The sequence below is a fragment of the Cyprinodon variegatus genome, unplaced genomic scaffold (assembly GCF_000732505.1).
Source record: "Cyprinodon variegatus isolate N-32 unplaced genomic scaffold, C_variegatus-1.0 Scaffold1189, whole genome shotgun sequence".
Taxonomy (NCBI): Eukaryota; Metazoa; Chordata; class Actinopteri; order Cyprinodontiformes; family Cyprinodontidae; genus Cyprinodon; species Cyprinodon variegatus.
This window is the reverse complement of record NW_015151642.1, coordinates 92,645-119,253: the sequence shown is the minus strand read 5'-3', so window position 1 is coordinate 119,253 and position 26,609 is coordinate 92,645. Positions and strand designations below refer to the sequence as shown.

The window sequence follows — 26,609 nt, the reverse complement described above, 5'->3', positions numbered from 1 at the left end:
CAAGTTAAACTAGACACACAATACATTTAATTGGAGCTCTGGGACACATGGCTTTAAGTGAGATGGTTTCAAATTATGAAGCGAGTTTCAGCTTAGGAGATATAAGTTATCTCAATCTAAACTGCAGTTAAATTTATTTTTATGTTAACTGAAGCTAGCAGCCAGTCTGAGAGGAACCAAGACCAGAAACAAAGACATCAGAGGTTTATGCAGATGCTACTTTGTAAAATCTAAATAACTATAACTGTTGAACTAGGCAGTTATTTACAAAAAATAGCCAACAATTTAACAACATTTAAACAAGACATGGAGGTAGGGCATCACCAATGAGCTCCCTGCATGAAATATATACTGATAGAAACATGTAAAGGATTTGCATTAGATCTAAATCTGCAAAATAATGCCCACATTGCAACCAACCATCAAGACTGATACTAAACAAAGACACCAATAGAGTTATCTACTGCTGCCTCCAACCTTTAACTATTTAACAGTGTCATTATTAGCACGGATGCCCCTTATTTCTTATAAACGCAAACTCCTCAGTAAGTCAGCTAGAGCACGTCATGGCCGAGGGAACACCCAGCCTCCCTGGCAGGTGGTGCTGGTGTTGTGGTTTGATAAGCCCCCCCTATCGACATGCAGCTTCTGAAAGCCTTGATAACAAATACATATATATATATAACTGCACCCTGTAACCTCTCAGAGCTTTCGTAGCAACGATGGGACACATGCTTCGAAACTCACGTAGGCCATCAACTATTTACAGACAAAGAAGTTTAAAACTTAAGAAAATAGGGAAAAAAAATCTGTTCTGTTTAAGGTATGCAAGATGACAAACTGTGCCGAGTCACTGGTATTTATAATGGCTGGCAAAATTGGATAAGTCTACCCCTCCTTCACATATTGCTGCACACTGCCAGACAGCTAGCTGAACATTGCAACTTCTGTTAAATATCTCCCACACAAAAGGCATTTACTGAAAAAAAAAAAAAAAAAAAAAAAAAAAAACGACTTATGGGCACACTTAAGGTAACGTAGTTTTTTAGACTCCAGATAACTAAGCTCAGACTGCAGGCCTACTACAAGCAGATCCCCCAATATAAATCTATTACAACATAAAAGGGGCATAAAATCACTTTACATTATTCTAGAAATATTCTTATACTACTTACAGTATGTGTAATCAAAAAAGGAAATATGTGACCTTGTGGGACCTCTGTTGCCTATATAATAGAAAAGAACACATCAAAAGGGAGCTGGAGTAGAAATTTTTTATTCTTTATGGCTTGTTTCAAAGGATTGTATAGAACAATCTTACTGAAAGAAAAAGGAATTTCCAATGAATCCATCCAAAGATCCACGGATTGGTAACATCATAAAAACAATGACACTTTTAGAGCTGCAGGAATGACTGCAAGTTAAATGAAATCAGTGTCACAACTAGCTACAATAATAATAATAAAAAAAGAAAAAAAAACATTTTTTTTTTAACTTAGTACCTCCTATAAATACCTACGTATAAATATTGAAAAAAAAGCAGGTGATGACATCTGAATATGCTGTACATGGACATCCCTTGGAGAGCAACAGTTTTCTGACCATCTTGTAAAGAAAAAAAACAAAAGAAAAAAAAAAAAAAACAAAAGAAAAACAAAACAACCCACTGGTGTTTGTTCTCAGTGTCGGCAAATTTTCTTCTCCATATACACAGCTTCTGTCTCCCGATACTGTTTATGATTATCTACATCAAAATGAAGTTAGCATAGCCCAGCTCAGTAACAATGGGGCTCGGTTTGGAGAGAAGAGGCACCATTAAATAATCTGACGATTCAAAAAGAGGTTTGTCTTTTTCTTCTTTATTTAAGGCCTCTTGAAATAAAATATTGAAATAAAGTTGTGCAGTCTCTTAGAGTTGAAATCTCTGTTCATTAGGCAGGTCTCTGTTGCATGCCTCTCCAATCACCACCAGAAACGAACAAAAATGTCCCTCACTGTCTTCAAAGCAGCAGTGTCCACTGTGTCGGGTCCAGTGAACTCAGACATGGTGAGAAGGCGTCCACATGCCGCCATCTCCGATGGACGTGTACCCTCTGCTGATTGAGCTACAAGAGATGCCAACATGGATAATAATGGCAAACAAACAAATAGTGACAAGGACATTAATACAATAGTATAGAATAAAATTATATTAATAAGAATAATAAAAAAAAAAATGAAGTGTCATGTTCTGGAAGCCCTTGGAAGCAACCACATGCTTTATGCTGTTCAGCTTCCCATCCTGAGCGCCAAGCAGTCATCCCACCCCTTGTCCCAATGGGCTAGCAGCCCATCCTGATCGCATAGTGCAATAATCCCATCATTTTTCCTGAAATCTGCTGCTGACAACAGCAGTGGCAGCCTATAGGGGTTTGCTCTCGAGTCCAAAAATTCTCCATCTTCTTCTATATTTAACAGCTGACCATCTCCGTTCTATCCCCATGCTCACTGCATCCTCTCCGGCTGGATGTGCTGCTGCGGGGCGTAGTGCAGGAAGGCCGGGGCCTGGTTGGTAGCGGAGGGCAGGGTGGGGTGCACGGAGGCCGCGGCTGTGGTGGCGCCTGCCGGGCCGGCGGAGGCAGTGGGGCTGGTGGCGTAGCCGTAGCCCAGGAAGCCAGCGGGGGAGGCGGCGTAGGGATACTGCTGCTCGAAGGCGGCGTGAGCGTACTGTGCGTAGGCAGAGCTGTAATCCAGGTAAGGGCTGGTGCCGACCGAGGCGGAGACTTGAGTGGGCAGGAGCAGGCTGGGCTGTACGAACGCTTGAGGGTAGATGTACGGCTGGGTTAACCTGCAGAGAGACAGAGGAAGGGGAGGGGGAGTCAGAGGGGCTACAGCGAAGAGAGGAATCCCCCTGGCTTTCCATCTATTGTTTACATTACTCTCTTAGGAGAGTGTGTGTGTCAGGAATATAAACTCTGTACTCCTGTTGATCTCTATTATCTCACACACTTATGATGGCTGTGTGAGGAACAAAGAAAGGTTAGTACCAAAGGTGACTCAATCCTCTGTCTATGTCAGTTAGTGAAAACCACAAAACCTGTTCGGTAGGACCTCCCACGCGAGACGAGAGGGAACAAGCGGGGGGTGAATGACAGAGGCAGCCGTTACTGGCAGCTTTTCAAGATCAGGCATCAACAGTGTTTTAACAGCTGCAGCTCTTCACCCTCTGAACACACTGACACAGACAGAGGGAGGACAAAAAAAAAGGGAAGTGCTTTAAGGGAGGGCAGAAGTTGCCGTCTTTTAGTTCCCAATCAGTTTGTAACCCTGTCATGTATAATCACACAGGTTATGATTGTGGCTGGGGAGCTCATCAGGGCTGCTGTGAGGCTCGTGGGCCAGCTCAGAGGTAGCTGATGAAGGCCCAGTTCGACAGCCTTTACTTCATCCAGAAAAGAAATTGTGGGTTGTTTTTTTCCCCTTTTTTTTGGAAGTTTAGAATCTAAAAGTGAAGACTTTCATTCCTGTTCCGGATTTCTCCAACAAACACAAAAGAAAGTTGTCAAAAAAAACCAAAAAAAAACAGACCTGCCTTTAAAGGAAGCTTTAACGCTTATTGGAACAAAACACTGACATACATCATGAGAAAAGTAACAAAAAAAAAAAACTTTTACATAAAAGCAACAATAAAAACTAAGAAAATTCACCAGTTTCCTCCCACATACAGTTCTTAATAAAATCAGTTACACAAAAGTAATCTGACAAGTCAAAGCAAAAGACAGAAGCATGCATGTACAGGACCTTGGAAACTTCTCCATACTGCTTGGACTTTTTCACGTCGTCACATTACAACCACCTACTTCTATTCTACCAGAATGTTAGGTAGCAGCCAAAACATAGCCAAGTGTGAAGTGGTAGTGGAAGGATTTCTTATTTCATAAGGCACCAATGCAAACCTACCAACCTAGAAAAGGGCAAGGTTAATCAGAGAAGCAGCCAAGAGGCAGGCGGTTACTCTGGAGGAGCTGCAGAAGTCGAAAAAACTGACTGAAAACTAAAATGATTTAATATTTTCACCACTTCACACCAAATGGGCCACTGAAGTTTGTGGTTGTAAGGCAACAAGATGTGAAAAATGTCAATGGGAGGGAAACACTTGCAAGGCACTGGATAAGGATTTACTCCCTTTATAGATCTATGCATACAAACACGCCTCATTATCTCTGCTCACCCCACCAACACGCACACACCAGTTACCACTGCAAACCCCAAACCATGCCATAATAGGGAAAGGCTCACACCGCAATCAACATAAGCTCTTCAGTTCATATCAAACAAACAGGAGGAAAAAAAAAAAAAAAAGATAAGACACTCCAGTCCATCACAGCACACTGCACTGCACTCTCAAGCCTTCACTGGCACCTTGTAGAGAGGCTGGCTGAGGAACACAGGAATGAGGGCAGACATTTTCCCTGAACAAATCATCCGATCCTCTGCTGGTGCACTTGGTCAGCTGGCAGCGGAGGGCAACCGCAGCATAGAAATGAAATTAAAGCGATAAATGTCAGCAGTGAGACTTGGGTCAACCTATAACTACATGGAACTAGAGTTGGGAATTAAACACCAATGGAAACAATCTATAAAAGCAAAAAAAATCATTAAGTTTTAAACAGTGCATAAACATTTAGAGAAATTTATATTATAGGTAAATTATTAAAGGGTAGATACAGTGGGTGAGAACTCCCCACCACCCACCCCCAGAAATATGCATCTAAATTCCAGCCTTGATGTTCCTGCAGAGCCTTAGGAGAGGACTACCCTCACTCCAACTCTAAATGACCGCAAGTAAGGAGGAAGGCAAAATAACCGTGGATCACTTTTCTGGTGCAGCAATGATGAGATCAGCTGCAGTCAGAAGGAGAAATGGGTCCAGCATAGATGCCAAGCACCCTGAAAACGATGGGAGACGGTGGATGACAGGCGGAATATAGCCGGTCAGCTGGTTTTCTGCTTACTCCCGTCAGAGCACCATATTGAGTGACAGGCCAGGACACCAGAGAGACAAGCTCACAAAAAAAAAAAAAAAAAACACTGGATGGCGACACGTATTCCAACCAAAGGCTCCAGCATTCGTCATTATGGGGGGAAAACGTTAAGCTGTTGAGAAAAGCCTGGGAGACGTTGCACCAAGCAGCTAAATATTTCACAGATGAGCTTCAGCTCATGGCTCCACGCAAAGCATCGAGTGTGAAACCAGACAGGGCTCAGAGAAGGTAACCCCCACTTACCAAAAAAAAAAAAAAAAAAAAAAAAAAAAAAAAAAAGATCTGCAAAGATTGTTTGAAGGCCAAAGGGGACAAAGGTGTTTTGTTTGACACCTGTAGAGAGTCTCCATGGGACCACTTTGCCTCATTAAACACAGAGTCAAAGAACCCCCCCCTCCCCCATTTCATTCTCCTCCAAGTCTCACAGAGGTGTCGGTTTTCAGAGACTCTGCTGGATTGAGAAGTGGTGAGAGCACGCTAATGAAAGACAAAAAAACGATAAAAGAAAAATTTAAATGGGCAAGAATCTGACTGGATGAAGCATGTCCCCTCATCCCCTCCCTATAAACACACAGCTTCAATGACCCCGTTGGCCCACCCCACCCTTCCACTCCACAGCATATGCTGATCACACACACTTATCCACAGTAGCCTCTATGTGCAGCATCAGCGCATGGCTCAAAATCGCGCTCAACACCATTTCTTCCTCCCGCCATATGTTGACAGGAATTTCCATGGGGGCGGGGGGGAGAAAACCCACTTGTACAATCTCCATCTCAGTGGGTACCGTGTCCGACACCCGAGCCAGGCGGAGCAACCTTTGAGATGGAGAGGACAGGTGTTAGGCGAGCCTCGGGGGGGCGGCGGTGGTGACAAGAGATTACGGAGGGGGTTTGGTCCAGCACCTGTCGGGCACACGCCTTACAGACCGCAGCGCTGCGAGTCACGTGTGTAAAACCCTGCATTTCTGCAGCTCTCTCTGGACTAGCTGCAAGTGGAAGGGACTTTTACCATCAATGAATATTGTCACTATAAGTTTATTTACTTCAACATCAGGAAACTGAAACATATACCCTGATTTCACTCAGTGCGATATAAAGTTTATCTTAGTTTATTTTGCTTGTATCTCAGAAAACTAAAGTTTTTGATTCTAAAAGAAATTACATACGAGTAAAATATTTCTGACCACGCTGGTGGGAAATGAAGGGGAAGGAACATTTCATATTGAAGTCCCAGGGTTTGGAGGAATGGTGGAACCTATACATTGCCCCGGTTTTAACTTTCCACCACCGGTGCTGATAAGGGAACCATCCATTCATCAGGAAACTTAAAAGAACTTCATGTTTCACCCTGCTGATCCTTTAAAGGAACATTTGTTTTTTGCCCACAATGACAAAACCCTCCAATACCTGCTCCAGTGACCATGGTAACGGTCAGACTGAGGAGACATCAATGGAGTACGACCTCCAAGGGACGTCACTTTAGGCCCAAAAGGGTTCAGAGTTCAGCAGATATACTGAACATCATGATGGATAAATCTTCATATAAATTGATATTTCTGTTAAATATCCATTAATGCACTGATTTATTTTATAGGAGGGATTTATGTACAAACCCTAGCTGGGATAAAGCATGATGGAAAATGGATGGATTTATGTACAACACGATCGTCAGAATAACAGAAATGATAAATCAAAATTCACTTGAAATAACTTCCTCTTACTGACTTTATAGAACAAGGGTGAGTTTTTCAATTAAATTAATGAAATAAAATATAAATATTTTAATGGAATTTTTATTCCTTTACATAAGAAAATAATCTAAAAAATACAGTTATAGCATTTCAATCTAATTTGTAGCATTTATTTTTTCTGTTTTGCAATCTAGACACTTCTGGAGAAAGAAACAAAATGATGATTAACTGATTAAAAACATTCTGCTTAATGTTTTGTTATTGTTGATTAAACAACTCGAAGCATTCCTTGGAATACATGGCAACAAACACCCAAACTAACTCCAACCAACTTTCTGACCCTCTTTATCCAGACAGCAGGGCTTTGCATGTAGAATCCAAACATGCCTTGTACCGTCGCTTCAAGCGTGATATCCGAGAGCTGCAGGGGGAGTAAGAAGAGTCATAACAGAGAAATGGTCGTTAGCTGCTCAGCCAACCGCAGCTTCCAGACGCTATGGAGTTTTCTCCTCCACAGCATAGCCCCCGCTCAGGCAGGTCCCCGAGTCATGAGGCCCCTGACAGAGAGGTTAACAAGTGAGTCACACGTTCACCTCTAGAACGCGCGTCCATTACCACAAATATACGCGAATCGTCTCTCTCAAAATATGCTTATGGATGGAGCTAGTGGAGTTGCATGTGGACACTGAAACTGCCATGTTCTACCCAGAGGCTGTGTTTGTCAAATAAATAGTAGCCCAGTGGCATAATAGCAGAGAGCATAACAAGCGCCCACTCCCCTCTCACTTACCCATACTGCCTCTGGATGAGTGCCGGGTGGATGGGCTGCACTCCGATGGATATGCCTGGGAGAGAGAATGAAAACAAAAAAAAAGAGGAGGCTGGTTGTTAGACACACATCTGCATTTACAGAGGAGGAGCAGAGAACAATGCACAGAGGGCATGGAGAGACAGAGGCACGGCCTGTTCCATCCTACCATGGAAATAAAAAAAAAAAAAACATTCTAAAACGTGCAAAAAGAAGAAAAACATATACACCGTTTCAGAGCAGTCACAGATATACAAGCTCTGTATGGATTTTGTTTAAAGATGGGAGCTGTAGGGTACGATCATGTGACCTCAGATTAAACAGCAAAAGTTTGTCCCGGCCTGATAAAATGCAGTAAATCATAGTTTTAATCAAGATGGATCCAGAACACTTTCAGGTGTTTAAACCCCCGTTATAATACTGAGAGTCATAAATAGATCAATATATTAACAATATAAACACAGCTTTCTTTCAATTGGTTTATAAAAGAAAAAGTCAAATATCAAAACAATAACTTCATTTCACCAGATACAGGTCAAAATATATGAAACATTAAAAGCATGATAATTTAGTATGAATTTGTAAATTGATAATATTATAATTTATTTACTAAAAAAGCTTCATTATTGTGTGTGTTATATATGTGTACACATATACACACACACATTTATTAAGCTTTTTTTTTAGGAAATACATTCATTAGTCATTTACATGTATACTCTGTAAAGGAAATGTAAACATAAGTTTCTTCAAATGGATGGCAACAAAATCTTTAATTGTGGGTTATAATTTTAATCTCTGTCTGATCTAATCAGACAGAGATTAAAATTATATTTACAAGGCTCTGTCTCACCTGTCTGCAGGCTGCGAGGCTTGGCGCCCAGGTATGCCAGGTTGACGTTGGCCTTTCTGCCGTCTATGATGGGGTTGGGATCCTTGCAGGCTCTCTCTGCCGCCCCTCGGTCAGTCATGGTCACCTGGCAACCACAGACACAACGGTCATGCTTTAGCCTCTTGAGGTAAGTCGAAAAACATTAACCAGCTTTAAGCTTAAAATGGACCATTCTGCTATGTGAAACCCCTTTAAAGAGCTGATATTAGCTGATTTATAAACTGGGCTACCTGCTATTTGCTTATCCACAGGTTTTAAACTAACCTCAGAGTGACTGATGGCTCCACTTTCTAAGCTAAATCATTCTGTGGCCAGAGATGGGTCCTAAAAGCCGATTTATATTCTTGTAAGCAAGCCAAACATAGAAATAGTTTTTAGGGTAGCTGACAACCAGTGTGCAGCCCCATTTGGGTGAAGGGCATTGATGCGTTACTCTACGCTCCAGCCGCTCTAGCTCTCTCGCATCTCATTAAATGAAATTACAAAATAATGGAAAACTTTCAGGAGTTTGGAAATGGAAACTTTTTAAACCTTAACTTGTTTTTCTTTCCTTTCATCCCATCTATCTAAAGAAAGGGAGAAAAAAAAACCAACACCAAAGCAAAAATGATAAGCCTTAAAAAATGCCCACAGCAGCAGTAGCCGGCCTAGCGACTGCCACCGACACATGGGCAGAAGTGCTGAAATATGGATCTGGCCAACAAGAAGCTTATCCAATTAGGAACAAAATAAGGAGATTGGTATTAGTTCCTCCCCCCCAATCTCCCTCCTGGCATTAGATGAACCCTCCTACTTTGGTTGCCACAACCAAAGCAGGAGAAAAGCCCACAGCAGGGGCTGTATTTTGAACACACAGGAAGGAACCAGGCTGCGTTTACACTGAAGCGCCTTGCCGTGACGTTAGGGTGGTGGAGGTTAGAGGGGGTCTACTAATCCACCTCTGAAGTGTGTTTAAGACCAAAAAAAAAACCACACACACAAGCTCAACTTAAGAATCCCATTTCTCATCTTCCCAGCAGCAAATGCACCTCGGTGAAGAGGACCAGCAGGCTGAAGCCAGACTAATAGTGTAGAACAGGGAGGTATAATCCTAGGAAGCACCCGCATGATTCAACAAAGAGCCTGTTTAACCTGAAATGGCAGCTTCCAAAAAATAAATAAATAAAAACGCTCGGTACCTGCTGAACTCACGGGACAGCTTCCCCTCTGACTTCATGAGCTTATGTGTAAACAAGACACAATTGTCTTCCAATTCCCCCTTTAAGGGATATACATGCAGACAGAACCGTTTCCACTCCTTCTTTGGCCTGAGCAGACAGCCCAGTTGATGTGTCTCTGCAAAGTTCTGGTAAATATTTGCATTTTTTTACCCACTCCTGCTTCTGTTCTTTGTGCTTTTATCTTCCAGGGATGGGATAAGTCACCTATTAACTTTGAGAGAAACACAGTATTATAGAATGTAGATGTAACAAAACTGGAGGTTATTTTAGGGAATTATGCCACAATATAAACCAAAGACATTTTCCCAAAGAGAAGTCACTGAATAATGTGAAAGCTGAGTAATGAAGTATGGATTTAACTGCAGGATTTCCTTCTGCTTTGTATTTCTGTGGGTGATGTCATACGCATCAACCTGAAGCAGCTGCATTAGTAAACATTATGGCAGAGGAGCTTTCATTAGACGTCCAGCGGACTCATAACAGTATGAGTTCAAGTCAAGTCCAACTGGTGTTTAAAACAAACTTTGAGCCTGATTACCTCCACGGGGCTCATAGGTCTGTTAGCACGGGGATCATGCGTGATTGGAGGAAGCAGGGGATGAAAGGAACACAGCAATCGGATCATATGGTTCCATAACATCATGTCTCCAAATGATCTTCTAGAGATCTTCCAGGATTAAATCTGCTCAGATCCTCTTCACAAACTGCTACAAGTATCATGGTCACTTCTATAAGTGAAACGAACAGAGGAGGGGGTGTTTGGACCATACCTAGAAAACCAAGGCTCCAACCTAATTTTCAGAATCTCCTCATAGTCTACTGTAAGTAAATGTGGTTATACGAGTCTGGTTGCATCCAACAATAGGAGGTCTGTTGGTTGTTTTGTTTTGATTGTGGTGCATAATCTGACATAGCTGATAAGCATAAACTGGAACAAACGAGGGGATTGACCATAAAACGACTGAAAATATGGTCAAATTCGAAACAATGTAGAAAATAATTCATTTAAACGTTAGAGCAGAGTCTTTTTTTTTTTTTTTTTTTTTAGGATGGCTCATCTTCACGTTTCCTCAATATACCAAACTACCGAGTAAAACAAAGGAAGGAAATAGAAAATTGGCACAAAATGGGGGTTTAAATTAGCTGCATAATATCAGGAAAGCATGAAACTGTGGCAACGACCTGCAGGTTCCTCTTCCCTTTACTTTATTCTTCGTAATCATCATATCCTCGCCACTATGTGAGCCTTATCCCCTTAATGCAATATATAGTAGTTACTTTAAGGGAAGTAATGGTTTATCAACTAGGGTCAGCATTGGCATCCGGTCAGAATGAATGGCCCTAAGAAAATGAAAGAAGAAAATATAAACAAAGCAAATTTATCCATGTCTTTGCACTCGTGAGTTGGAAATCTCAATGTCCATCAGACAGAATAGAGATCCTCTAGTTTTATTAGTATTCCCTGAAATCCAGGTAGCTTAAAAGTTTTACCACAGCTTTGCAGAGTACACATGAAAACCTTCAAAATGATAATTTAAAAAAAGAGGAAAAATGAATAGACCCAAGATGTCAATCAGTTGGGTTGCAGGACGTAGATCGTTTTCTTTTTTTCCTCTTTAAATCAATAGTGTCTGAGATTATTCGTAAAACTGAGGCATGCATGTTTAACTACTTTCACCCCTCTCTCTTCCAACAGCTCAAATGCATGTAAATCATGTCTCCTGGTCCCTGACAATGGAAAACAGTGTGTGCAAGGTCAACCTTCCCACTGCTCTGAAATAACCATATAAAGCAAGCATGGAGATCAGCCTCCCTCACACACACACACACACACACGCACACACACAGGAATAATCTGGGGCTACTCAGGGCTGGGGTCATTGGATGGGGGTTGGACATTAGACATATGTTGAAATATAATCTTCTTAGTTACTCATCAACTTTTGTGATCCTTCATCCTCATTAACAGAAATAAACACCAACCAGGCAACAAAGGGAGGGAAAAAACAAGAAGGCGTCAAGAATAAGACGTTTGTATGAATTATATGAAAATGTCACTAATAACAGGTTTCATAGAGATCGAAATATGATAAACAAGTTTTACGAACAAATAGAACCTAAGGAGATAAGTTGAAAGGACGTGTTTTGTGTTATCCAGAGTGATTTTAGAGTCAGAGGTGATTATACTTACAAAGCCGTAGCCCCTGGATTTACCGGTCTGCCTGTCCGTTATCACCACGGCCTCGTCAATGTCCCCGAAAGCCTCAAAGTATTTCCTGAGCGAAGCGTCGGTCGTGTGGTACGGCAGCCCGCCGACGAAGATTTTGGTAAACGTGGTGTCTTTCTGGACCGGTGTCGGCGGCATGACTTCCAGGGATCCGTTCATGTACTGATGCAGGAGCATTGGTCGAGCCGGAGAGGAAGACCGCGAGACACACGTTTACTAAGGTAACCGCTTAACAGTTCCCCGACATCCAAAAGAAACGAGCTCTAACCTCTCGCTTTTATTGTAGCTCTCGGTATAATCTGGTAAAAGTTGTGACCACCTGTAGGCTTACGAGCTTCACGCCTTCAACGGCCACAACACCAGAGCAGGTTGTCATTCCCTCAATGTGCGAGGAGTATTTATACGAAGAAGTGTGACTCCGCCCCCTACAGAACTGTTGACCAATGAGCGTGGACTCCTCGTGCTCACCATCTGCGGCTCCCATTGGCACCTGCTTGTCTTCTTCAGCACAAAGAAAACCCTTCAGCGTTTACTGTACTGAAGAAACGCTCCACATGGTGGACTGCTTTAACCTAAGAGCGGAAGTTAAACCACCTAATTCTCCTTATCGAAATATAGACAGATATGACATTGCAGGTAGAAACTGGGAAGGTAGGACACGCTACAAAACAGGGGTTTGAATTAAATAAACTTACCATAGCTTCCCGTTTAATCAGTAAACCCCATCTCGGAGCTAGGGTTCAAATTTCTTGAAACAAAGCATTGAAGTAAAATGTTGCTCAAATTCTATTAAATCTTGATAAACCCCATAACTAAACTTTGATTATATGCAAAATAGAATCGTGTAAAATAAAAAGTTATTTAGAAAAGGCTAATTTGTTGTGTTTAAATTCCGGAAGAGAATTAGGACCACTGAAAATAAATAAATAAATAAATACTTATCTCAGAATTCTGACTTTTAATCTTAGAATTCGGAATTTTTTCTCAGAATTCTGACTTTTAATCTCAGAATTCTGACTTTAATCTCAGAATTTTGGATCTTAATGTAGATGGGCACCATGAAGGAAGAGATGTGGGAGCTCTCAGCTTCACTGACAAAGATGTGAACTGTTTGGGAGGGCCAGTGACACTTTGGTGGAAAATGACACAATTAGGCATTTTTTTATGTGTCCGAGGGGTCCCTGGTGATATTTCATTAATGAAAGAGCAGAAGGTGATTAAAACAAGAGAGCTAGTTTAGTCTCTAAAACAGACATGGCTTGATGTAAACATGTTTGTTAGCTGTCAGAATTCAGAGATTTAAGTCAGAATTCTGAGGAAAAAAAGTCAGAATTCTGAGATCAAAGTCAGAATTCTGAGATCAAAGTAGGAGTTCTGACTTTTTTCTCATTTTATACTGAAATAAAGTTTAAAAATCAGTTAACTTTTTTAATTTTTTCAGTGGCCCTAATCCTCTTCCATATTTAATCGTTAATTCCCAAGTTGGGCCTTTTTCTGATCGTTTTTTCAATTATGAGTTGCGTGTGTCTATCATTGGTTTGTTCCGAGTTTGCCATTGTTTCAATTACACCTCTTAAGACATAATTTAGATGTGTACAAAAATAAGGGTTAAATAAAAGTGAATTCCACCAGAGAGTTCTCATCTTTGGGAATACACAAGGTAGATGTTTTTTTTTTTTTTTTAACATAGGCTAAGGTTATTCACAAACCTCAAGATAGCCAGGCAAGCTTTTATTTTCAGACATCCAAATGGAGTGTAGACACTTTATTCTACTCAAAAAAAAAAAAAAAAAACAAGAGGAAGTTGCAGTTTCAACCTATTCTGCTTTGAAGATGAATCATACATGAACAAAGAAACAAAAAGAGTGTGTAGTAGATGACTAGCAGACTCTATGGAAGGTTGTTGTTCTTTAGCTGCCGTAGAAAGGAGTCTCTGCTTGATCACCTTAGGTTAACTGGGGATGAATCCCTCTACTAACTTCAGCTGAAGTGGTTCCCCATCAAGTGTTGTTGAGGATGGAGAGGATGGGAGCGAGAAGGGTGTTCCCTCCTCAGCTGCTCTGTCAGAAAGCATGAGACCAATAAACAGATAGATGAAGGCACTCTGAGCTGCCTTAGCTTTCTAAGTTTGAACTCAGATGTAATATTTGTACTTTATTCTCATTAGAGAAATATACCTCTGCATTTACCCACCCCTTTGGGGAGCAGCGGGCTGCCATCGTGGAGCGCCCAAGGAACAATCAGGTAAGGGTCTTGCTTAGAGACCCAGAGTCGCAGTCTGTGGGATTGGGTTTCACACTCACAACCTCAGGATTTAAAGCCCTATGCCCTAACCACTAGGCTGTCACTCCCCTTAAAACATATTTTTAAAGTTACTTTAATTTGTTTGAAAGTGATCAATCTGGATCCTAGATTCTGCTAGCTTACTTTGCAAATCACTGGAATGTCTGGTTTTCTGTTCCCTTTGAATGATCAACTTCTGCAATGTCACCTTCCCATCCTAACAAGACTTTAACTCGGATCACATAACTGCCGCACAAAAAAAAATAGCCTTCTTCACACATAAAATACAGCCACATGAACATAAATGTGCACTTCCAAATCAACTATTACAAGTCTGGAAATGAGATTTTTTTCTCTCTCAAATGAAATATAATTTTAATACAACCCTGATATTTTTTTTTTTGTTGCCAAATTTAAGAGTCTTATGATAGAAATAGCTAATTTAAGATCTACAAGAAAAATATTCAGGCCTTAAAATCAGTAGACTGCTCAACTCAGAAGCTAGCTGGCATCTGAGGTAAATGTTATTGCTTGAAATCTTAGCAAGGAGGTTTAAATTAAGCTGCTTCATACCTTCCCGCCAACATTGCCTTGGAGGTCTACTGTTAGGTACCAAGGGTCAGGTTTGACAGTGAGGCGACACTCTAATGACCTCTATAAAAAGACACTTAACTCCCACCTTTTGCTCTAAGATATGGACCTCTCTTCACACATTGCTTTTGTAGTATCCCCAACGACCTCATTCATATCCTCTTGAAATCCCCCTACCAAGGGAGAACTGGACGGGAGTCTGATAACGCACCTTTGATCTCATTTGTCTTAGTTGTGTCTGCAACCAGCAGCTGAAAGAGTCGATTGTTTGAAGACATGCTCCTCCTGTTGGTTAACTGTGAGTGATACAGGCAGAGGAGCTTAAAACTGATACCACAGCTCTCTGATTTCGGAACAAAGAATATACAGTTTTTTTTTTTTTTTAGTCATTTCTAAATTTCTGCATCAAAACGAAAACACATGTTCACATCTAACAGTGCGCACTTATTTATTTTACATCTTTATCTTTAATGAAACAATAAGTAACAAGTTACAAGAAAATGGAAAATATTTGAAGTTGTGAAAATAAAAAAGGGGGGAAAAAAAGGTACAACCTTGATACTTTGAACCTGGCAAATAGGAAAGAGAAATTAATATCAATAACATATTAACCCACCCCCCCTCCATGAGGACCTCAAAGGCCAACTATCATGCAACATCAACATGGGTTGGCCCCCTCTGATTGGTCCATGCACGGCACCAGAAAGCCACAGCATTGGTCCAGACTTCTGTCGCAAGGAAGGGGGTAAGTCTTGAACGCATACACGCACACTAAAGCAGCAGGTCTCCCGCAATTCCCCACAAGAGGTGCGATTGGCACGATGAATCTGGAGACAGGAAGCAGCAGTCAGTGACAGAGCAGCAAGTTTGTTTTACGTCTTGTTTATTTCTGAACAGAGAATAAAGAAGAAAAACAACTGTTCTACAATCAAAAAGTACGCTTGATTTCAGTAATAATATGACTTTTCCCCATTTTTAACTAAATATTAAAAATAGCTATTCTGCAAGTACCTCTTCAAACAACTATACAGCTGATGCTTACAGGCTGGACACGATTGCTAAGACAGAGGCTCCATGCTTTACAATCCTGTTTGTATGAGTACACAGGTTTTCTGTGCACACACTAAAAACATACCATAAATAAAGTGCAATATTCAAACAGGCTGACAAGAGGATTCACATCACATCTGTATCCTTACTGCCCACATTCATGCATGCCCTTGAGAGCCCACAGTCAGAGCCACAGGAGCAATCAGGAAATGGGAAAGCCCCCATTCATTGACCGCGGTCTCCACGGTAACAGACGGCTGTCATCTCTCACCATTTCTTGTTCCGAGGCTTCAGCTCTTCAGCAGCGTTCCTCAGAAAGATGTAGTTCTTTTTCTGGGGGTTGTAGTACTCATGGCCCTAAAAGATCAGGATTTTTTTTTTTTATAGAATAAAACATCTATGGGGGGAACTACTGTTGTGATGTTTTTACCTTTGACCAGTCGTAGCTTGAAGCGTATGCAAAGATGTTGCCATTGTTGTTGAAGCAGCAAGCCGTGATGGGCTGGTCAAGCTGCTCGGAGGTCTTCAGCTTGGTGCGGGCGTCTTTGTCCCAGAAGCTGAAGCGTCCGTCTGAGCCCACAGTGGCCAATGTGCCATGCACAGGATGGAAGGAGATGGCATTGACCTGACAATAAAAATCAAAAGACAGAAAGGCTAGTTGTTGAGGAAGGTTAAAGTGGAATAACATTCAAAAAGCTGTTCATATGAAGTCTAGTAAAAATAAAAACATTTTACTGTATTAAGATTTGATGTTACAAACTGTAAAGTGGAAGGAAAAAATATTAAAAAAAATTTTAATGGTTGAGAACATATGAATCGGAATAGGCTTGTGTGCATTTCTTTTCAGTCAGCACTGCAGAACTCCCCTCTATAGCAGTTAAAGCTGCAACTCCTACTGGATGTTTCTCTATAAGCTGTAAACACGCATTCAGATTAAAGTTTTTGCACATTGATTTTTGCAAACCAGCTGACAGGCAGAAGGGAATATGTCTGTTTATATCAATAAACATCTCTTACCACAGATTAGCAACTACACAAATATATGTTTTAGTCTAAACCTATAAAATCTTAATATTACTGTATGCTTATAGTCAATAATCCAAGCTATCATGTATTTTTAAGTTTCGCAGGCTTCAGGTTTACTCAGTAATTATATATGTTGTTCCATCAGATCTGAACAGCTTTACTGCCCTGCAGAATAAAATCCCGCAGCATGCTTCTTCCACCACCATATTTATGTTGTTTAAGTGTTCTTGTTCATGTGCAGGGTCATTATTATTTTTTGCTTGATTTATTGCCAAATTGTGTTTTGTAAGTTGGCCAGAAAGAAAATGTTTGAAATCTGTGCATAGAGTTTACAAGTGGGCAAGTCACATATTATGACTTAAAGGTTACATATTATGCAAAATACACTTTATAAACATTGTTTTAACAGTCTTATGTGTCCTGAAGCCTCTATATGAGGTTCACAAATAAAAAAAAATGTTTCCCCATTGCTCCATCCTTTTTCCTCCTCTTATTTAATGTGCTCAAAATGCTCTGTTTCAAAATCCTTCCTTTATGAGGTAATTTGGGGAAATAAAACTCTTCCCCCATCTAAGCCGGCCCTCTAGATGGCACCATATCTCTGCTCACCAACAACAAGCATCCAAACAGACATGGCCCCTGCTCTGTTAATGGCAAAACGGTAAGACTCAAAGAACGGATTTTATTTGTAATAAAAATCTAACAGCTAAACCTAAAGCATTTCAAAGAGGAGTGCTTCACAAAAAGGGTGTTCCCAAGCAGGCTTCTCAACCAGGGCTGGATGAGGAGGTTATTGGTAAATGCTTACTGCCTAATCTGAGAAGAATATTCCTGCACAAACAGCAAAAACATGCTCCGGAAGGCCTTCTTGTTAATATTTTGTTTTCAAATATAGAATAATATGAGGACTGTAACACATTTCTAAGCCAGCAGCTCAATGATTGTAAAAAAAAAGGCATTAAAGTTGGCTTATTAGGCTGTTTTTCTGTGAATTACACTTTGTTTTCTCCATTTGTTAGTGAACTGAGGAAGGAGCTGGTTCAAGTTGATGGATGAGTGACTTCGTACTGCCAGCAGATGGAGACAGCGTACAACAAGGTTAACGGCTGCTGATAGTGCTCAGTACGAAAAAATAAATTTTAGACTAAAAAAGAATTAAGCAAACCCTATCCAGATGCATGTTTGACGCGTATCAAATTGTTTTAACATAAACATCTATTTTTTTAAAAGGGACCTTCCCTTAACAGCATTGTAAATTGAGGGTCAACTTACAGCATAAATGTCCTGTGGAGTGGTTGTGTTGGTTCCATTGGACCTGTGGCACTTGAAGGTGAAGTTATCTTTGGCTCTAAACAAAGATCAGAGGAGAAGAAATGTATATCGATCATGCATTTTACATGCACGATTTGCATTTCGTACATGTATAATTTATATTTCAGTGAGGAGACTTTGAATCCACTCACGGGTTTGGGGGATTGATGTAGTGGATCGCCACTCTGCCCTCAATGCTTCCCAGTGCAAAACCTGTTGGCTTGTTCTGCTTGTCCTTAAATATGGCAACACAGCGGTGCTGACAAGACAAAATAAAAACAAACAACAAATCAGGGTTATATATAAATGCTTTTGAATTATGCAAAATTTCTAAAACTCAGAAAGTGATTTCTGAGGGACGTCATACCTGATGTTTGAGAGGGGAGTCTATTCTGCGAAACTCAGAGGGTTGGTTCTCTAACTGGTACACTATAAGGCCTCTTTCAGCTGTGGCTACCACTGCCATGGGGTACACCTTCATACAAAAAAGTGCACCAGTTATCTCCCCAGCAGATTTAAAAAATGATCTGATGGTGGTTATGTCGGACTTACAACATCGGCGCAGTAGCATCTCTCAGGCATCTGCAGGGACATCATGGGGTTGGGAGAGCGGGTGTCCCAAAACTAAATGGAGAAAAACATCAACGATCAAAATGTTCCACGTTCTGATAGGTCTGCCTCAAGCAACCTTTTTGATTTATCTTTCCCATGGATGCAAAGAATAAATATGTTTTTAAAAAATTGGCATACCTTCAGAGTTTTATCCCAGCTGCCAGTCATCACACAGCTGTAGTTTGGAGCTTTTATCCAGTGGATTGATTTAATGGGACCTTCATGCTTTGAGGAGAAAGGAGAAAGTGTAAAATAAATCTGCTTAATTCTTGATCACACAGCTGACCCAGGAGCATCTCATCCAACCTGTGCAATCTGCATTGCTTGATTGCTGTTCAGATCCCACATCTTAGCCGTCTTGTCACACGAAGCAGTGAACACTTTACTTCCATCCTGGAAGATAAAAACATGACCTTACTATAGCTTTACAACAGGTATTTAATAAGTGGTTTGCTAAGATGCCACCTACATCGCTCCAGCAGACATCCAGCACCGGACCTGTGTGCATCTGCTGGGCTTTAGGGACGGTCTGTCCGTTGTCCTGCACCTCCCAACATCGGACCTAAATCATCACAACAGATCTGAACTGTAAATAATGTGAGCTTTTCCAAACAAGACGTACACGTAAGCAGGACATGACTTATTTATGTTAACAAAGCTACATTCTGTGTAGAGGACGGATTAGTAGGAAACATATTGATGTTCTGTAGCACCTCTACACAATTTAGACGAGGTATTTAGTAAAAGGTTAAAGGTGCTTCCTGTAGTTAATATGAAAGCTACATGAAGAAAATGCTTGAACAACATGAACAACAAAAAGCTGCAACAGTGTACTGAGCTGGTTTTGATACCACTTTGGTTAAACTTGTTCATTGAAACTCCCTCAAATTAAGCTTTGACCATTTTGTCCTCATTCACCATTCTTGTGAATCTATTAATTATTGTTGTAGACGACAAGACAAATCTGCTTTTACCCCAAATTTGTAAACTTTCACTTTGATTCCTGATTGGTGAATAATAATAAAATAGAAAAATAAAAAAAAGGAACTGTGAGATGACATTTCTAGACATATTTAGCACATTTCTTGTGCTCACTTTCAGTATCCCATTAACTATTTCCTTTATTCTATATTAACCATTAAACTAAAATGCAAACTATGCTAATTATAGAACTGAAACTGAAATAGGGCTGTAGGATATCAGGAAAACACATGATGTCCGTGAGTGTCACACTGGAAACATGACTTACGATAAATAAAACTTATTTTAAAGTAGTAATCATTGTAAAAGATGCTTTTACAACTACACAACTTTGTTTTAACAACTTTTTTACTTAAACATCTCTTTAAAAACAGTTTATGCTGCATCTAACAGCCAATGTCATCCAATACAATCTAGTTTATGAGAGTCTGAAGGGAGTCTGAGGGAGATATGACCTCAAATCAATATCAGGATAAATTTAACAGTTTTACCTCGTTAACCATAAATGCGCCGGCAATGCAACTGAAATGCAACTGGTCTATTTATAATGTAGTTATTGAATTAATAACATTACATATTATGAATATTAAAGTCTTGCACCCATTCAGGTTTATTCATTCAACAATGTCTCATTGAACAGAAGAAAAACATTTCCTCTCTCGTAAACATTTTTGCGCAAAGGTAATGGAGCCATTCGCCATGGCTCCATTACCTTTGCAACAGCGCAGCTTTGCTGTAGGGGATGGAGGTTGGATGTATTACTTTGGGTAGTCCCTAAAGTTTTCAGAGAAACTGCAACTTCTTTTGCTCATCATCTGTGGAGCAATTTTGATGCCACCGAACTGAGTGTGCAGAGCAAGCACAATGTGCATCATTTAAACTCGCACACGAAACGATCTGCCGCGCGCTCAACTCTGACAACACTCTCTCAACTTCTCTGCATGCTAAGCTTCATCTCAGCTCTTGCCAGGCTTCACAGGATTAACTGATGTAATCTCGCTTACAGCTGTGTTAGATGCTTCTTCATAACTGTCATCCACTGTTCTCTCTGTTTACGCTTCTTACTGGAACGGTGGAGTCATGTCATTCCCCACATGCTGCAGAGTCTTAAAGGGGAAGAAAATGCCAGCCACCAGGGCACACAGGAAAAGCGGCAGAATTATTTACCGACTTATTTATAGAATTTACCCACATGTGGAAACTTGCGCCGTTATCAAAATGAATGACAGTAACAGTAAAAATCCAGTTTATCGCCCAGCCCTACTTTGAATGCATATGGTTTTACATAGGGCTGGGCAATAAATGGAAATAATTTGATTAATTCAAGTTTTTAAAAGTCCACGAGTAAGTCTCTTCTGCATTTTTTACTTGCCGACTCTTGCCTCCTTCCGCTCAATATCATGCTGCACTGTTTACTCGCGCCATGGGCACTGCTCAATCTGAAGAGATTGGTACCGAGAAAAGGGGACCTGTGTTCCGTTGTTTATTTGGAAGTGGTTCGGCTTAGACAAGGCCGATGTGGAGTAGTATTAGTAGTGCAGTAGTGTTCAAGCACAACTAACTTGTTTCAGCATCTCCAACAAAGGCACTCCACAGAATGGGAGCAGCACTCGCAGCTACGGGATTGCAGCGTTGGCAGCACGGGCAAGGACAAACAGAATCACAAGGACAACAGACCCTGGTCGCCTCATTTTTTAAGACGGTGCCGTACAAAAAGCGTAGTTTGTGGTGGAAGCAGATGATCAATGCTGTAGATGTTCACATAGAGATGGACATGGTGCCATTTACACTGTAGAAAAGCCTGGCTTTCTTCACATGCTAAAAGTTTGTGATCCAAACTATGACCCGCCGAGTCACAACACTACAAGCGCTCTGTGAAGAGTTAGACTCTGCTTTGTGTTTTGCAACTACTAAAGACCTTTGGTCCAGTCGATCACTTCAGCCAAAGATGACTTTAACTGCTTACTATATCGACATGAACTGGGCTCTCAACAGCTGCTGTTTACATACCACCTACTTACCAGAGATAAATACAAGTTATTGACTTTTCCATAAATTGCATATTTCAGCAAATGAAGCTCTGTTTTCTTGCACTTCTACTGAATATAAATGTGTAAATTTTTTACTGATAAAAGTACAATTATTTTTGGGTGAACATTTGTGTTACCTGCACAAGTTTAAAGTTATGAATATTTAAGTTAACATTTTTTTTTTTTTTACAATACAGCTATTGTTTGCTAATTATTTGTTACTTTGCACAATTTATTTTTTAACCATATTGCCCAGCCCTAGTTTTACAAGAAAATTAAGACAATTTTTATACATCATCTAAGTTGGCTCTAAAAAATTTTTTACAGTCTTTCAGAAATCGCAAAAGTTCAAGTAAGACCCACCGTCATCATTGAATAAACATGGATTTTTTCTTCTTCATTCTCAGTATTATTTTGCAACAGATGCCAATATCTAATGCATTTTGTGGATCAGGAATCACTGAAAAATTCTGATTGGAGCAACACTACCTACTGTACTTTTTTGTTTTAATGGTCACTTTAAATCTTAAAATGAAGACGTGACAAATAACTTACATCATTTGCCCAGGATCCTGCAATAAGAAAGTTTCCTGGCATGGTTGGAGGACTGAAAGCCAAGCAGCTAATGCTGTCATCTGGAGGAGAGGTCACTTCCACATCCTGTAAAAACCCAGAGGTGTGAAATGCTAAAGAGAAACACGGACCCAAAAAGACAGAACTGAACCTTTTCCATGTACATTTTAATTTACCTTCATGGGATTATGACTGTCAGCTGTGGTGCTTCCAAAAACACCTGTCCCCCCTGTTCCAAAACCGGAGGTTGTTCCAAACAAACTCATAATGCATTAAAGTTGCTGCAGACAAAATAAAACAGAGATGACTACTGATTAAAGAATTAACATTACACACACAGCCGTAAATATACATATACACACACACACACACACACACACACACACACACACACACACACACACACAAAAAAAAACAGAAAGGGTTTGACAATAATTTGAAATACTTCCCACATTTCAATATAGATTACAGTCTAGGATTACTGCATGATATTCCAGGTTTTATGTTTCTTTCAAGCAAATATTTATATAATGTTGGATATACTAATATATTGTGATAACATTTTCAGGCATGTCATAACTGTCATTCATTCATAGATTAAATAGACTAATTAATACTTAGATAGATTAGATATATTAATAGACAAACAGATAGATAAATAGATAAACAGATAGATAAATAGATAGATAAATAGATAGATAGATAAATAGATAGATTACTAAATAGACAGTTTAATTGATATATAGATAGATCTCGTTCAAATAAAAGATAATTTGCGAAGGATAGTGCACTATTATTAGCTTTGAACAGTACTGTGAAACTGAACGGAGCAAAGAAATAAAACTATAACACAATGTTATCACATGAGGTGGAATAGCGCGAGAGCTAAAGTAGCTCTGCTGGAAATAATATGTCAGCGCTGACTGTATTTGGTTTATCTAAACACTGTATTACAAAATATCTATAATATATAAAAATTAAATACAAGTCCAAGTAGTCGAATAACATGCAATGAAGGAGAAATAAAATAAATACGAGATAATAGTGCAGGCGCTAAGGTTAGCTCAGTTCGTCTTTCGCTGCAGGACTATAATAGATTTATTTTACTCGTTAAATAAATGAAATAGGTTACTGCTGTAAACTTCATTAAAACACAAAGCTTCAAAAGGTTCGCTAATACTATAAACTTAAAGCTCTAAAAATAACAAACGTGTATTATTATACAGCAAAGGTGTGGCGCTCACCACTGCAGTGCGTCTGCGTCGCAGTTTGATGACGGGCTTTCACTCGACGCTTCTAGCAAACCGGAAACCAGTACATTCTCCTATTATCGCCACCTGCTGGCTTGACGTGTGGATGCAACAGGAAATTACAGAAACCTCGGGGGAAAAAAAATTTAGAGGAAGTCATAAACCTCAACCTTCATTTTTTTTTTGTGTGCAAATAATTCGTGTTTTTTTTTTTTAAAGTTGTACACCAAAGATTTGGTCAATTGAATTAGCATTTCTAACACATTTGAAGCTTGTTTTGTTGTTTTGTAGTATGTTTAGTCTCTTTATCCTGATCAACATTGAGGGCCCTGTCTTTCCAAAAGAAACCCCCACCACGTGTCACTATAGGCAGTGGCGGTTGGTGGAGTTTTCTGCAGGAGGGGCTGTAAATTCAAAATAGACATATACCAAAAACCAATCAAACATACACTTATCACACCAGTATATTTATATGAATGCCAACAAGATAAAAACACTTTATAAACACAAAAACATTTTATATACAGGGGAGTGGTGCTTAGTGGTTAGGGCATGGAGCTTGGATTCCTGAGGTTCTGAGTTCAAGCCCCTCTCCCACAGACTGCTACTCTATGAGCAATACGCTTAATCTCTGATTGCTCCCCGGGCGCCGCACGATGGCAGCCCACTGCTCCCCAAGGGGATGGGTTAAATGCAGAGGTAAACTTCTCCAATGTGAGATGAATAAAGTTCAATTATTATTATAATTATTATTAGGTTTACTCTTTGTACATAAATGTTGCCCTTCTGAGTAGCCTGATAAACCAGACTAAATGTGAGATTAAATATGTAATTTAGTCTGGCCCCAAAGAATGAGACATCGTAAGATTGTTGATGAGAACAACCAGTTGTTTCTCAAACAATGTCTGTGCCTATTGGTCAACGCTCTGACCAATGAGAACAACTGACTGTGACGTAGTAAGTGCGACAGAGAGCTGGTGGGGGAGTGTAAACAAACAGCCTGTCAGTAAAACGGCGAATACCTCCTTCTTAAAAATGAATGAGCGTAGAGCCTCTCCCTGCTCAAGTTTCCATGAATACCCCAAGTCTATTCCAAAATGAATTCCAAAGCTTAATCAAACGAGAACTGTTCAATAGTTGTTGCCATCTTCCTTGTTGAGCTTTCTCCAGCGTCGCGCAGCTTTGTCGTCACGCCCTCAAAAAACCGCCCGCTTTGCATCCAAAAATTCAAAACACATCTTTGCATTTTATTTGCCCGCCAGTTCTAGGGCCTGGGGCATTGCTTGAGGCTAAACCAAACTCACAGGCATAAATGGTTTTGGCCGCTGGCGGGTGGGGCTAGTTTACTAGACTACCTTCTGCGGCTTTGTGAAGGCAAATCTGTGTTTTGCATGGTCCAATATGGACGCACATTGCTCTACACGCAAAGGATTCCAGGACATATCTGCCTCTTCTGTGGCCTTTCTTATCTTCTCATACACTTCGTAGACACTTTTTCTTTTACGACCCTCTGCCTTTTTCAAAGAACCGTGGTGAGAAAGGGCAAAGATTTTGATCCCCAGGGTGGAATTACATCACCAATCTGATGACAAATTAAACAGCTTTATTCGTCATTAAAGATTAAATGTTCATCTTGCACATCTAAAAACATATATTTCAAAATATTTAAATTTTATAATGTAATAATGTAATTTCTTTTTTGTTTTGGGTGGGTGGGGCAGCGCCCTGGTGCCCTCTATTGGTCAGACTTCACTGATTAAAGGGATCATTTGTTCATGGAAATCAGTTATTTATAGCTGAGGATCGATTTTAAATAGGAAGCATATAGATTGATGTAGTGATTATGTGACTTGGGTATCAAATTAAAGAGGGTTGAATAAAGATGCAAATCAGACTTAAGTTTGACAGCATCCCTTAATACTGATGTCTGCCACAGAGTTTGGCCTTAGAGTCTCCCTTTTTTGGGGCGATTTTCCAGTTGTGCTAGAATTGTCAATCTGTAGATTTGTCAATCTACAGGGTTCCCCCAGCAGAGCTGGAGGGTCTGGGAGAGGGAAATCTGGGTGCCCTTGCAACACGGTGCCAGATAAAGCAGAAGAGAGCGAATAGGACCACTGTATCATACTTGTTTTCTAAAATAAGGTAAAAACTATCTAGCAGTTTCTTTATGCTTTTATTGTATTTTCTCTCACTTTGAATCCATATTGGATGTTTTTTTTTAAAGATATGAAGTACCCTGCTTTAAAAACTCTATTCAGGTTATTTTAATTACACTGGTTAAAATGAATATCATGTCAGAATAACTTTTTAAAAATCTTTAAGATTGCATGCTATTGAATTTTGTTTTACATTTTTATTTTGTGTTGTATGATGATTGTACACTTGGCAATAGAGAATGGAACAAGCAGAAATTTGGGGCTTTGTGGTTACATTTTAAGTTTGACTGTTTGATTCACCCATTTTGTTGTTTTAGTTGTGGAACTCTTCTGTAATTGTTTTATTTTTTTTTTTATTATAGTCTCTTGACTTTTGTTTAATTATGAACTCTCTTATGTCAATTAGCTGAAGCAGGGGCATCCAGTTTTTCTTACACTTTAAACCTGAATAAGTTAACAAAACTTTTTTCAGAACTGTTTTGTAACTGCCCGCTTTTCAGGCAGCCGGCAGTTATATCAACATTTTGAAGCTCATAAATGTAATTTTTTTTTTGTATCAGTTTTTTGTACTTTTCCATTTAGATTTCCATTAAATATCTAATAACAGGAGCTCTAAAGGTTTTACATAAATACTGCTTAATATTTTGGTATGAACTGAAACCTTTTTTGGAAAGAGTCAGTTTGATGTTCTGTTGTTTCTTTACTCCTGTTCATACAAATATACTCATGCGTCATACAAGTCAGATCATCATTTTATATCCTAAAGATACAATAATACAAAAAAGCTATTGTTGGCGTATTGATTCTTTCTCCATACTGCACCAATGTGTTAATGTTTAATCAGTGCTTAACTTTTAAAACAGTCCCTATTAGATTAAATTC

At 39.8% G+C, this 26,609-nt stretch overlaps 2 protein-coding genes across 3 annotated transcripts; both read right to left on the bottom strand.

The window, feature by feature from the left end:
* Window positions 1–1,266: 1,266 nt before the first annotated feature.
* On the bottom strand, window positions 1,267–12,242 carry LOC107102025 (RNA-binding protein 38-like). The gene is made up of 4 exons (XM_015401164.1): window positions 11,829–12,242; window positions 8,379–8,502; window positions 7,508–7,562; window positions 1,267–2,827 (listed from the first exon to the last, which is right to left on the bottom strand). Exons 1-4 carry the CDS (start codon window positions 12,039–12,041, stop codon window positions 2,485–2,487), a joined length of 735 nt encoding a protein of 244 aa, XP_015256650.1. The 5' UTR covers window positions 12,042–12,242; the 3' UTR covers window positions 1,267–2,484.
* Window positions 12,243–15,172: 2,930 nt separating this feature from the next.
* rae1 (ribonucleic acid export 1) lies at window positions 15,173–23,601 on the bottom strand. 2 transcript variants are annotated; one of them, XM_015401155.1, is made up of 13 exons: window positions 23,565–23,599; window positions 22,498–22,603; window positions 22,304–22,408; window positions 19,207–19,299; window positions 19,044–19,130; window positions 18,876–18,962; window positions 18,678–18,749; window positions 18,493–18,600; window positions 18,278–18,384; window positions 18,087–18,162; window positions 16,219–16,413; window positions 16,060–16,145; window positions 15,173–15,565 (listed from the first exon to the last, which is right to left on the bottom strand). In XM_015401155.1, coding segments are annotated over exons 2-13 (1,107 nt in total). In that variant the 5' UTR covers window positions 22,588–22,603; window positions 23,565–23,599; the 3' UTR covers window positions 15,173–15,564. The 2 variants fall into 2 exon arrangements, with proteins under 2 accessions (XP_015256641.1, XP_015256640.1); XM_015401154.1 differs by lacking the exon at window positions 15,173–15,565 and having other exon boundaries at window positions 16,056–16,145; window positions 23,565–23,601.
* Window positions 23,602–26,609: the final 3,008 nt, after the last annotated feature.

Excerpts from the sequence above, each read along its gene's own strand:
- LOC107102025 (XM_015401164.1), bottom strand. The coding sequence starts at position 12,041 with ATGCTCCTGCATCAGTACATGAACGGATCCCTGGAAGTCATGCCGCCG. Across the intron at positions 8,503-11,828 it reads AATCCAGGGGCTACGGCTTT|GTGACCATGACTGACCGAGG; the intron begins GTAAGTATAATC and ends TGTGGTTGCCAG. Across the intron at positions 2,828-7,507 it reads CTCATCCAGAGGCAGTATGG|GTTAACCCAGCCGTACATCT; the intron begins GTAAGTGAGAGG and ends GTCTCTCTGCAG.
- rae1 (XM_015401154.1), bottom strand. The coding sequence starts at position 22,587 with ATGAGTTTGTTTGGAACAACCTCCGGTTTTGGAACAGGGGGGACAGGT. Across the intron at positions 18,385-18,492 it reads ACTCCCCTCTCAAACATCAG|CACCGCTGTGTTGCCATATT; the intron begins GTATGACGTCCC and ends TTGTCTTGTCAG. Across the intron at positions 16,414-18,086 it reads CTCCACAGGACATTTATGCT|GTCAATGCCATCTCCTTCCA; the intron begins GTAAGTTGACCC and ends TTTTATTGTCAG.